Source organism: Polyodon spathula, chromosome 26, assembly GCF_017654505.1.
Source record: "Polyodon spathula isolate WHYD16114869_AA chromosome 26, ASM1765450v1, whole genome shotgun sequence".
In the NCBI taxonomy this organism is placed as follows: Eukaryota; Metazoa; Chordata; class Actinopteri; order Acipenseriformes; family Polyodontidae; genus Polyodon; species Polyodon spathula.
The window spans coordinates 7,201,614-7,215,090 of NC_054559.1; the positions used below are offsets into that span (position 1 = coordinate 7,201,614).

A 13,477-nucleotide genomic window follows, 5' to 3' on the forward strand; every position below is an offset into this window, starting at 1 on the left:
GTAACAGAGTCACTCATGTTGTAGTGATTGTAGCTACATTAGAAATTAATATGTATTCTGTGGTCACAATACCTTAAAGTAAAAAGTTTAAAAAAAGACCCAATTGAGTTTTTATTGTTCAGCAAGGGCTGCCAGGTTTATGAGTGGAAAGGGGGACGCTATTAAGATAACATTATAAAATGCCATACCTCGGTGAGTATGTGAGTGATCCCATTTCTCCATTGTTCATTCACTCCTTGAAGTGTCAGAAGCCCTGACGTTTTCTGAATCAGTGGACTTAAAAGCCAGTTTAAAACAACCGATGCAAGCTTGTGCACATAATAGTCTTGGAAGCCATCATTGCAGATTTTTTTTTTTTGCACAAAATTAATTAATGTCCCATTCAGTTGTTCTGCTCTGGTAGTGAGCAGTAGTGCCATTAATGTCTCACTATGAAAGGATAAAATACAAATGGTGTTGAACACTATAGGTTTTGAAAGGAACATTTGTCATGATTTGTCATTTTCCAATACAAAATAGTGCCTCATGCTCCAGGTTATTAATTCACTTAATAAAAGATCCAGTAAAAAGTAATTATTATTCTTTTAGAAAAATATTATCAGGAACTTTTCAATATTGGTGTATGCAGATGAGACCATTTTCTTTTAATGGGTTTAACATAGCATAGTAACTGCTTGGAATTATTTTGTTGTATCACACTATTGAAATGTACCTGCGGGCTCAAAGTGAATAAACTAACTAAACTACATACTAATTTACTTATAACATCACAAATCCAACTTGAAAAGAGGGAACCTTCTTAAACAGATCAGTCCTCATTTAATGATATACTCTAAAGCAAAATGTTCCCTCTTTTTCAATGAAAATCAAATGGACTAAATAAAGGGTGGCCATGAATGGAAAACAAGCAGGTGGATTTTTTCAGCTTGTTTATTAACAGTGAAGAAGTATATAATAGTTTTTGGAATGCAAACATCTGGGTTATAGCAACACTTGTAGCTCATAAACAGACTTTGGCCAATTCTAGTTAAACTGTCGCTAGCTGTCCCATAATCATGTAGAAAACATTGAAATGCTTGCTTTATTTAAGATCATCATTTTGAGCTCACCGATGTTAATATTTTGTGCAGGCACTAAAAGCCATACATTAAATATGCCCCCCACCCAGTTTGTACTCAAAGCCCCCAAACAAAACCACAACCTCCACTGAGACCAAGAACTAGAACCAATTATCCAGCACTGTTCATATCTTCAAATCTCCATGAATAGCTTTTCAGCTTTAATTAGATCTGGGTAATTTTAGACTTAAGCAAAATAAGAATAATACAAAAAAATAAATGTCCAACTTTTCAAGATGGCGTCTCAAACTATTTCTGTGGCCTGAATCACTCTTTTAAGCTTGAAAAGCCCGAAGTGTACTCTTTTCTCTGCTGACGACTAGCCACACACCCAGATTGGTACACTTACTGTGAACCGCCCGAACTCGACTCAAATACAGCAAACCAAGATTTGTGTAAATTGGTGTCAAACCTCTTGAAACTTAATTTAGGAGTTTCTGTGTAACATTGTTTCTTATTAGAGTTATAAGACTATAGCCAAAACTCATAAAACTTGTTACAGTATGTCACAAAGACGGCCGGAGTGGGGGACGTCAGACCAGAAACAGGAACCAGGAAATAAACAAAGAGAGGTGGAGTTGGGTGGAGCTTAGCGATTGGTACCACTCAGCATTTAATGAATTAACAGAACAAAAAATAAAAAGGTTGTAACAAACAAAAAATACAGGACACAGCACTCGTCGCCAAAACAAAAAGACAAACAAAATGGACTATACAGACAAAACACGGTGAGCTTCTATTTTTTAACGATTACTATTGTTCTTATTATTTTTACCTCCGTCTCCAATCCCGTTCTCCACTCACCGAACACACAACCCCGAGTGAGTGAAAACATGCTGCTTTTATGTAGCTGTACCGAGACTCTATTAGTAATCAATCATTCAATTGGAGTTGCGGTACAGCTGCATGTGAATTAATAAAGTGCAATTCCCCGTGCTCACATATTATTACTTTTTACTTGCACGTGAAGTGCTGTGCCATCCTCATGCCTAAACACAAATATACATTTTCAACACTCATGTTACACAGACCCGTTTATATCCAGTGTACCAATGACTCCTAGTTCAAATAAAGCCATCCTGTTGGGTGCAGCAGGCATTCAGAGCAGTAGTTTAAAGGAATGTACTGTACATGCAGTTGTGGGAAGTTACAGAACCTAGAGAGCGTTACTGCCAAACAGTTTTGTCTTCATACTTTTCTGATAGTTGTTTCTTCAGAAATTTTGAGAATGCTAGCTTTAGAAGAAGTGTTTGTTATATAAAATGTTGCAATATGCTGTGTCAGTATTTGCCCCCCTGTCTGATTTTCTACATTTTTGCAAATTGTTCACATTGAATTTGGTCAGATCTTTTTGTGGGTTGTAGTAGTATATAGAGGGAGAAAAAAAGTGACACCAAAGTTTGGTGCTTCTTTCATTTGTTTGGTGTGCAAGGTAATCAAAGATGCAATCTTCACGTGTGAAAAAGTTCTTGCCCCCCTAGTTAACTCAACCCAATTAAAGGGATAATTAGGGTCAGCAGTTTGAATACTTTGGTTAACAATCAGGCCTGATTTAGGTCAGCCCTGCCCAATATAAATCTGATTAACTTTGGCCCTTACCATCAGATTGAAGTTGTCAACACACAGGTTCTAGAGGCACCATGTGCCATGATCAACAGAAATTCCTGAAGACCTCTGGAAAAAAAGTTGTTGATGCCTATTAGTCTGAAAAGGGTTACAAAGCCGTTTCTAAGGCTATGGGGCTCCACCAAACCACAGTCAGAGCCATATTGTCCAAATGGAGAAAGTTTGGGACAGTAATGAATCTTCCCAGGAGTGGCAGCCCTGCCAAAATCTCTCCAAGAGCAAGGCATAAAATCGTCCAGGACATCACAAAGAACCCTAGAACAACATCCAGGGATCTGCAGGCCTCTCTCACCTTGGCTAATGTCAGTGTTCATGACTCCACCATCAGAAAGACACTGGGCAAAAATGGGATTCATGGCAGAGTAGCAAGGTGGTAACCACTGCTCACTAAGAAGAACATGAATGCTTGTCTCAGGTTTGCCAAAAAGCACCTGGATGATCCTCAAGAGTTCTGTAACAATGTTCTATGGACAGATGAGTCAAAAGTGGAACTTTTTGGCCAACATGGGCCCTGTTATGTCTGGCAAAAACCAAACTCTGCATTCCACAATAAGAATCTTATACCAACTGTCAAACATGGTGGTGGTAGTGTCATGACTTGGGGATTCTTTGCTGCATCAGGACCTGGACGACTTGTCATCATTGGAGGAACAATGAATTCTGCTCAGTATCAGAGAATTCTACAGGAGAATGTCATTCCATTGATTCTACATTGAGAATGCCAGGCGTTTGGTTGCAGTTATTGCTGCTATTTGTTCACTCAGGGTCCCTTTTACCTAATATTAGATTTTGGTTGAAGATCTGATAACATTCAGTGTCAGAAATATGCAAAAATGCTGAAAATCAGACAGGGGACAAATGCTTTTTCACCGTACTATATATATATATATATGTTCTGAAAATAGGAAGCATTTTGGAATACGCGAGTAAAACCTTATGCGAGTAAGCCAATATTATTTATTTATTTATTTATTTATTTATTTATTTTTATGGTTACACCTCTATAATTGCATGTTTGACTTTGTAGGTGATCTGTCTCTGTCATTACAAAAATTGCTTTACACCAGAAAAAAACAATTGCATACAATACCAAATGAATGAGATGTTTTGTTCTGCGGATATTTGGTTGTTAAACATTTGTAAGGGGGTAAGGGGGGGGGGGGCTAAATACTTCTGCCAACGTCTAAGTGAGAGAGAGAGCGAGACAGATGAGAAGCTAAGTAAGAGTAAAGGCAATGTAGCAGTACTAACCAAAGCAATAAAACCTTACTTCTTATTTTCAGTAATATTTTCACTGGCCCCCCTTTTTCAATTGCTTTTTCAATTGCTGAATAGAAAGAGGGAGAAGGGGTGGAAGGTGCTCAAGAAATGGGTTAAGGTGGGGGAGAGAAAGAAGACAGTGGAAGGGGTAGATGGTGGGATAGGGGAAAGGGTAGATGGTAGGATAGGGGAAGTTGTGTAAGGATAGAGGTGGGGTAGGGGTTAGTAGGGTTGGGATTACATAAGGAGTAGCGATAGGGGTAAGCAGGTGGTGTTTTGTCTGCAATATTAACAAATTCCATTAAACTCCCAAGAAGTGTTCTTTACTGCAAGATAATAGGGGTTTGAAAGCGCTCACCAGTAGCGGGACACTCGCCATGAGTCACTGAGAAATACAGATCAGACGCATCGTTAAAACCCAGTACTTCAGAAACAAAGTACTGCATTTCTTTTTCAACTCTTTGAATTACATGATGTTTTGTGAAAGGCAGGTTTTGAATAAAAATTTCCCAAAAGGGAGAGCTCTGGTGAGATCTTATGAAAGCAATTATGCGATTCTGAGCAGATGGAAGTTGAGCAAATTAAGGTTTTGCCTACATCTACTATAAAATTGAGGGCTGCAGATTACACTTTTGGAGTTTACTGGCTCTCTGTTCTATTCTATATTTCATTAGCTGGCTCTCACATGTCCAGTATTAGGTTCTTTATACTGTGTGTTCTTAAATTAGCTGGCTCCCAAATCCCCAGTACAGTACTAAGGGGAAATATTCAAAGTTCTTGCAAATTTTCTCATCTTTCTCGCAACTCTGCTTGTGTTGCGAATGTTTGCGAAGTGAGTGAAATCTAAGAGTTGTGGAGAAACTACAATTATCGCAGTGCTGCGGAAATTAATAAATGAACATGAATTAACACAGGAAATCAACTGCAACTCTCTAACCATCGCAACTTTTAGCAAAATGAGGATGCATTATTTGGGCTTGACGAGGCATAGCCCCAGCACCTCTTCAGCTATGAAAGTTAAAAATGTAATTAAATGTTTTGCTTGATTTGAAAAAACGTCTTGAATGATACAAGCAAATTGCTACAATACTTGGTTTGATTGAATGAGTCGTACACGACAAGCTTCACTATGAAAGCTGAACATTCATTTCAATAAACAACACATTTATAATGAAAACAAATATTGTAGCCTACTTCACTGAAGTGAAAACTGGCTTCTGTTATTCTTAAGTACCACTGCTTCCAATTAACTACTGCTTAATAACAGGAACAACAGGAGTCTTCTGGAGTCATCTGAATGCCTTTCCACTTTGTATTTAATTTTAAACCGTTTAAATACCAAACCATAACAAAACACAGAATAATATTATATATCTATATATTGTACTGCATTTGCTGTTAATTTATTTTTCTGCATATATGATGTAGAATATGTGATTATAAAATCTAGCACTAGCACGTACAATACTCTTTCAGATAAACTTGTTATGAACAGTATTATTGTCATTGCTTGCTCCCTGGCACCTCATCAATTTTGAATCTCACTCAAAAGCGCAACTCTACAACTCCCCTTGCGTAACACGCAAGGCGTTTGAATATTTGGCCCTAAGTTCTCTATACTACAGTGTACTGTATTCATTTTTACGGCTGTCAGATCCCCAGTCCTGAGAGCTCTATACTATACTTAGGCTTGCTACTAATCGGTAAAGCTCGTTAAATGTCGAATTCCTCAAAAATATGAGTTTGACTGAAATAAATTTATTTAGGATAAACGTCGGTAAAACTACTTGCTATTTTTTTTTTATTACCAAAAATAATAATTTAAGAAATCATCTCTAGTCTGTGTAGTTTTTATACATGCTGTCTGTCCCATCTCCGTTCCACTCTGAATGGCTAGGGGTTGCTGTCAGTCAACTCAGTGGTTGCTTAATAACTATTGTAGTTTCACCGTCAGTCATTTCATCCTGTTCTGACAGATCTCGTAGGCTGAAGCAGCACTAGAATGCTCTCATTCGTTTAAATGACTGTCAATCGTCAGACCGACCTGTACACTTTCATTTGCCTGCTATAGTCTGTCATTCAAAGCGCCTACTTTGAAATTTGCAGGTTAAGGCATAGGTAAGCATTTGCTGTTATAGATACATATGGTGACAGTTACTAGTTTGATTTGAAAATGGGGTGCAAGAGGAAAACACTTAATGAGTATTGTGCACAATACCCTGATCAACGTCGGAAGCCTCCACGGCAGGACAAAGCGGGCCAGTCTGCCTTGCCTCCAGTGAGTCCAGCTGTGCTTAAGGAGAGGGGCAGAGCTTGGAATAAGTGCAAGTTAGTTCTGTTCAACTATCTGATGTTTTGTTCTGTGCATATTGTTTTTACTTGTAAATGTATGCTATAAAGTATGTGTAATACACTTTATATGCTGCGTTTATTCTACTGTTTATTTGAGACATTTTTAAAATTTGTGTAGGATCTATATCTGTACAAGGTATAGCTTTGCTGTGACCAAACGTTATTTCAATTAGAATGTTGGTAACCATGGTTTTGTTGCATGTTGAATATGATAAGGGGCTTCTCTAAATTAGACGTTTCTCAATAACATAAAGTTTAAAAAAAAAAATTTTAAGCATAAAGGTCGATTTCACCCATGCTCTGCTTGAATTGAAAAATGAAGATCGAAAAAAAACCCCTGTAAATTCTTTAAAAAATAAACGTCGATATTAATCATCGATTTGGCAAAAAAATTAAAATCGAATAGTAGCAATCCAGCACTGAGTTCCCTATACTAGTCAGTATTGAATTTTCTGGCTCTGATCCCCGGTGGGGGGGTTATTTGTCTGGGGCTAGTTAGTTTCATTGTGATACAACAAGGCTCGGTGAAGGCTAATCAAGGACCCTCTTCCATGGTTCAATAACTTGGAAACAGTTGAAAAAATGTGATTGCTTCGACTGTGGAAAGGGAGGTTACTCAGTTGATACAACATTTGAACTAGGCATTTCAAACTGGGTTGTAAAATGAGGGTAATAAATTGATGTTATTTAACAAACATTTTTAATTCAACTGCTATTCATTCAAAATGCCAGTACCACCAGTAATATTAGCGTTAACAACTTAACAGGCTAGTAACACTTTAATTGGACACCATGAAAAAAACTGGATCTCAATGTCGGGATCATGCCTGCTTGTTTGGGTATGGTGAGAGTGGTGGTCATGACTGCTTGTATGGGTATGGTGAGAGTGGTGGTCATGACTGCTTGTATGGGTATGGTGAGAGTGGTGGTCATGACTGCTTGTATGGGTATGGTGAGAGTGGTGGTCATGACTGCTTGTATGGGTATGGTGAGAGTGGTGGTCATGACTGCTTGTATGGGTATGGTGAGAGTGGTGGTCATGACTGCTTGTATGGGTATGGTGAGAGTGGTGATCATGACTGCTTGTATGGGTATGGTGAGATGGGTGATCATGACTGCTTGTATGGGTATGGTGAGAGTGGTGATCATGACTGCTTGTATGGGTATGGTGAGAGTGGTGATCATGACTGCTTGTATGGGTATGGTGAGAGTGCTGATCATGACTTCTTGTATGAGTATGGTGAGAGTGGTGATTATGGACTATTTGGCCGCTGGTTAAGGGAAGCAGAAAAAGCCACCGCCCTCTGAACGAGGCGATGCCAGGTCAGGAGGGTGGACTGTGACAAAGCCATGCTCTTCATCCCAAAATAATTATAGTCTAATCTCATCCTTCAGTCGAGAGGAACCACCCCCACCCCCCCACCCCCCGTAGGAGGAAACCTCTGGTGGTCCCAGCAGAGAGAGATGGCCCCCACTCCAGCATACTAGCAGTATTCTGTTTGGCCGAAAATATATCAGAGAGTGACTGATCTCTGATAAGGTACTGGTTAATGTTTACGTGGTGGAACTCCGGTATTACTGCCTTATAAACCAAACTCAGCAACGGCTGCTGCAGAGGATATTAGGTTGCTGCACCTGTACAATGTCTTTTGCATGAGTGAGAAACGGGTTAGGGTTAGGGTTCCAGGTTGAAGGGAGAAGGGGATATGTAATTTTGCTTGCAGAAGCTGGTGAAGAAGGACAAGGCAGTTGTGTAAGAAAAAAAGCAGTTTCCAACAGTAAATGCATAGAGAATCCATGGGCCATTTGAGGTCGAGATGCATGGCCGAATAGACACCAGGGAGTGAAGAGCGAATGGACGTCACCACGAGACTGCACACGTGAAGAAAACTACACAGTCAAGCACAGCAGAATGAAGACTCAAAGCCATTGCAAAACTAAATCCCCCAAAATACAAACAAACTTACCAATATATACATATTACATTTAAATCAACTGTTTTCACCAAGATGTGCAAGAACCTGTTCATGACTGGAAAATTTCACTATTGGGAAGTGAGAGACCCCTATCGGCAAAAACCAGTAACTGCTTGACTTGCCACGGTGATAGTAAAAGAAGGGTAGGACAGTCAACCCCATGGTTCAATCGTGCTATACCATGATTCAATGCAAGTATCACTACAGATGCCATTAACCCTTTGTGGGGTTATCGAACCCTGTCCGACATCATCAAAAAGACGTCAAGCACAGGACTCTAGTAGCTTTTTCTCTGGAAAAATCAGAGAAAACCTTTCAATGGTCAAGTGAGACCGATAGGGACCGAGAGAAGATGAAAAAAGGGGCGTATCTGAGCACTACACATAGCCCCTGCACCACAGAGATAACACAGGCACAAATAAAGAAGATAGCTGCTTCCGCATCCAGCGCTCAAAGAATATCACAGACATTTGCAGAGCTTTTTGAGAAGTTATAGAAATAAAATAATGACGTGGATCGCATTATTTGGTGATAAAGTAAGTGATCAGGAGAGGATTTATTAGTATGCATGACTATAAAGAGGTATGTGAAAAATACAGTGAACAAGGGTTGGGGCTTGGCTGGAGATGCAATAGTGAGTATCCTTTTGCTATGCAGTGTCTTTTAAACCTGTTTTACTCTGGGGGGGGACGACTTTTAAACAGCACATGTAAAATAAACAGTGCGTGTGAAAATAAATTGGATCTGATGCGCCTGACAAGTGCTGAATAAATGGACCGCTAAGGGTTAATGGAACCCTCTCAGAGGTGGAGGGCAAAGCATTGAACAGACAGCAGAAGAAACAGACTTTCCTACCTTTCAAATTTTGTAAGATAATTTATTACCAAAATTGCATAGGGAAGTCTTGAAAGCTGAGATTTATATAGCATACGAGGAAGAGATCTGATGAAAGAGCACTTATTCAATAATCCGAATGAGAGAGGAATCATTCAAAAATCCCTCCTCCACATTTCAACCTAAGCTTGTAAGAATTTCAATAAAAGTGTTGACAGCTGCTATTCACACAAATGCACAGTAAGACACTTCTGGTTTGTAAGACATGGTACAAAAACATTTTATAAATACTATGTTGTTCCCTTTCAAATGCAATATGTAATGATTACCTATTGGGTGTTTACCTCCTAACGACCCTGAAACCTGAATATTCTATACCAGAGCTGCTCGGACGAACCTGTGCTGCAGTCATGGCCTATAACCAAGGACATTAGATCGCACACATCGCCTGATCTGAACCTGACAGGAGATCAGATTATTGCAAAGTATTACTCTTGTTTGATGTAATACTGAATTAATGTTGTATTTGTTTTTATTAATTACGTATGTATTGTACACACAGTCTGTTTGTTATGTCCCGCAGTGTCCTTTGCCCAGGGACCAAGCAACATAAGTCGGCTGACTTGTGCTCTCCTTACAAGCTGTGTAGCTGTTGTGAGCTCTAATTGTTTTATTACTGTTTTCTGTGAGAAAGTATTTTTCTCTTTTGTATTTGCTGTTTCTTTTTTACAGAATTATGTGCACAGCTGCTGGGCTCAGCAGCTCTGCGTTGGACTGAGATACACGCTTCTGTTGAGATTGTTTACAGTCCCTTTCCACAGTATCTCACTGCTGTCTTGGTGACTGCTTTGCCTCAGTATTTCAAAGGCTTTTAGTACCATGCCGTACTGCCCCGGTGCCACAGTCACTGACTTAGTGCCGTCCCGGTACGGTTAGGGTTTCAATTCCAATCTGGTACCATACCGGCCTGGTGCTACAGTCACTGAACCAATCCGATAGCGTTCCCGGTTTCGACCCAGTACCATACTGACCCGGTGATAAAGTCAACAAACCGGCACTAAACCAAACCGACCAGTGCTTGCATCCCTGGTCCGGTACCAGTCCATGTTCGGGTTTTCATCATGCCTGAGTTTTATCCCTGTGACTTATGCAAGGTCAGTCTGCCTGTTGAAGACAAGCACTGCAGATGCTCTTCCTGCCTGGGGCCAGAGCACGACAAAAAATCACTAGCAAACCACATTTTCTGTGAGTTTTGTGCAGCTTTCTGCCGTAGCTCTACAGAGCACTCTGTGTCTCTTACACCTGCACAGCGCTCTCCCCTAGCACCATCTGGCACAGAGGTGGCTGCGTCCTCATCCCATGGCTCTGTGCCAAGGGAGATCGTGCGACCTACCCGGGGAAATAGCCTGTGCCTGACGCACTATTCACGGTCTTCCTCATCCTCCTGTGCCTCTCCTTCTCTGCCCCCAAGGAAGAAGAGTCGCCATTCAAATCGGTTGGCAGACTCAGAGCACATGGAGAAGCTCTGGGCAGCTTTGTGTTATAAAGGAATGATTTTCACAGAGCTCCTGCTTGAACGTACAGAGCCTTCTTCCCAGCCTGGCCCCTTGGGGCCCAAGGGGGCTTCAAGCGCAGATTGACAAGAGGACATGTTATCCATTGCCGTCTCAGAGGAGGTGGCCGAACAGGAGCTGGCTTCCCGTCTGAGGACGTGGAATCAGACAACACATCATGCGGTTAAGCTGTTCCTGTCAGATGAGCTTCTGCCACTTATTAACAGGGCCACTGCAGTTTTGATGGTGCAGATGGAAATGAAGCATACGAGAGTTATGATTATTGAGCTGCTGAGGTCACGGCCGTGATACACTTCACCACAGTCGGTTTAGAGAGGATCCGGACAGAATAGTAGGCAGAGGGTGCTCAGCTCAGGATTTCGATGCTGATGCAGGGCTTCCAGATTCTCAGTTTGTAAAAACACACACAACCAATTCAATAAGACCCTTGTGACACACAGTTTGGGAAACACTGCAATAAAGTACACAGAAGTTAACTTGTCTAGTGCCACGTTCTTATTGTTTTCCATGTGTATTGAATCCTATTTTGGTCATGTATTAAAATGAGCAAAACTACACCTACACAGGATTCACTGTACATGGAAAAAATAAGAATGCTGCCAAGTTTATTTTTGCAAATGTATTCTGTGGTATTTCCATTAAAATTAAACAATGTCCATACCCATCTTATATAGCCTTGTCCTTTTGCTGTCTTTTTAAATGGTTTCTAAAAGTTTTCTTATGTATATATTAATGCATTTATTAGAACAATTCAGGCACAGAAAGTGTCCAGTATCCCTTTCAAAATGTGGCCAAATGCCAGCGCTGCTCAGATTGGAAATCACAAAAGAATATTCAACAGCATGGCGCTCCCAGCTGGAGAAAATCCGATAGATCCTGCTCCCAGTTTCCAAGTGGGGAGCTATAGAAACAGCAGCCCCTCATTCCCACCTCCCCCCTCTCCTCCTCTCCTCTCCATTCTTTTTTTTTTTTAGTTTTCTTTTTAATTAGTCTGTCATTCTGGCTTGAAATCTCAGGGATGTGAAAGAGAGAGAGAGAGAGAGAGAGAGAGAGAGAGAGAGAGAGAGAGAGAGAGAGGAGAGAGAGAGAGAGAGAGAGAGAGAGAGAGAGAGAGAGAGAGGAGAGAGAGAGAGAGAGAGAGAGAGAGAGAGAGAGAGAGAGAGAGAGAGAGAGAGCGAGCACTGGGGAGATATGAAACTGTACTGTATCAGAGATAACTCTCTTCCAGCGCTGCAATAAAAAAAGCTCTCTGTGTCTCTATGTAGCTGCAGAGCGAGTCAGGTGATTTGATTTGAGAACTTGAATTTTTCTGACCGCATCCTCTGCACCTCTGCAGACTTGTATCTTCACAACAGTAAGGTAGAGTAAAAGGTGCTTGAGAATGGGAAGGTAGATGCCTAGAAGCATCCTGGATGTGGTTTTTCTGCAGGTAGAGTTCAATAACAGATAGAGAGAGGGAGGTGTTGAAGAGATGTCTAGCTTTGGGAAACTTACCGATTACTTTAACCGTCGTGGGAGGAGTGGCTCGCGAAGAAGCGGCAGTTACTGTTGTACTGTCTCGGAAGCCAGGTACGAAGCCAATGTTCATATTATTATTATTATTATTATTATTATTATTATTATTATTATTATTATTATTATTATTATTATTATTTAGTAGTAGTAGGATTGACTGATCTGAGAACCAGCGCATTCATTTATTTCACTGTTTCTTAATTTGGGCCATGTTAGCAATAAATACTTGATTTTGATATTTCTCTATGTGTAATTCAGATAGTAATATAATAGTAATTCATTAAATATATTCCAAACTGAGGATATTTGAGGAAATACATAAATATAAGAACAGACTAAATTCTGTTCTATATAGTGGTAGTTTTTTTTTTTTTCAAATTTCTCATTCTGCAAAAAAAAGTCATGATTATGAAATGATATTTGTGATGTAGGTGAATACAAGTAGTATTGTGTGCTTGTGTGCATGTATCCACCGAAGAGCATTGATATAGCCTCCCATATCTGTATTGCTGCTGTGCTCTTCTGCTCTGGAGACCTGGCTTTGAATCCAGCTCAAGTGAAATTAGTTTGGTGGTGTTGGTTTAGTGTAATCCAGAACAATAAACCACCCTGTCGGGAACGATTTAGAACAGTGGGCAATGTCTGCTTGGACTGAATGACAGGTAGTGGAAGGAAGATCTCTCTCACTATGTCCATCATTAAATTCATTAAAATAATACTTTCTGCTGAAGGGGCTAGAATATCTTTTAATAATGCATTACATGACCAAGTACTAAATCTCAAGTGGCTTCACTTTTTGTATACAATATCTACTGTACAGCTCTGGCCAAAAGTTTAGCATCACCTAGAATTTTAGGATCGAGACATTCAATAAAAAAAAAAAAATGTTTGAACATAATTTTAATTTTAGACATCATGTAATCAAAGAAACAATAAAAATGAGTTTGCAAAAGTCTATAGAAGCCGTAGTACAGTATTTCATGTTAGATTTCAAAATGTCAAATTTTTACATTTTTCAATTTTTCATTAAGTACAGGGAAAACTACAAAGCGGTGTGTAATTCAAAATGTTAACGTAACATGATTCAGCAGGTTTGGTTTGACTTTATGAAGCAGAAGAAGTTGATTCTATAGGGTGTGTGGCAGTGCCGAAGCACGTGTGTGTGTGTGTGTATTATTGGGTGGCAAGGAGGGAGTTCAGATCTTCCATGCAAAAAAAAACA

The 13,477-nt window shown here is 40.0% G+C and overlaps 1 protein-coding gene across 2 annotated transcripts in view; it reads left to right on the top strand.

Annotated features, from left to right (window-relative positions):
- Positions 1-13,477, top strand: part of LOC121300999 (ankyrin repeat and fibronectin type-III domain-containing protein 1-like) — a 271,767-nt gene that overhangs the window by 44,948 nt on the left and 213,342 nt on the right. The window contains exon 1 of one of the 2 annotated variants that reach the window (XM_041230056.1): positions 11,955-12,309. The exons of the other annotated variant lie outside the window; for it this stretch is intronic. Coding sequence (XP_041085990.1) covers positions 12,212-12,309 — 98 coding nt within the window. The 5' untranslated portion in view covers positions 11,955-12,211. Of the gene's footprint in view, positions 1-11,954; positions 12,310-13,477 lie in introns of those variants that run through there. 2 annotated transcript variants of the gene reach the window in all.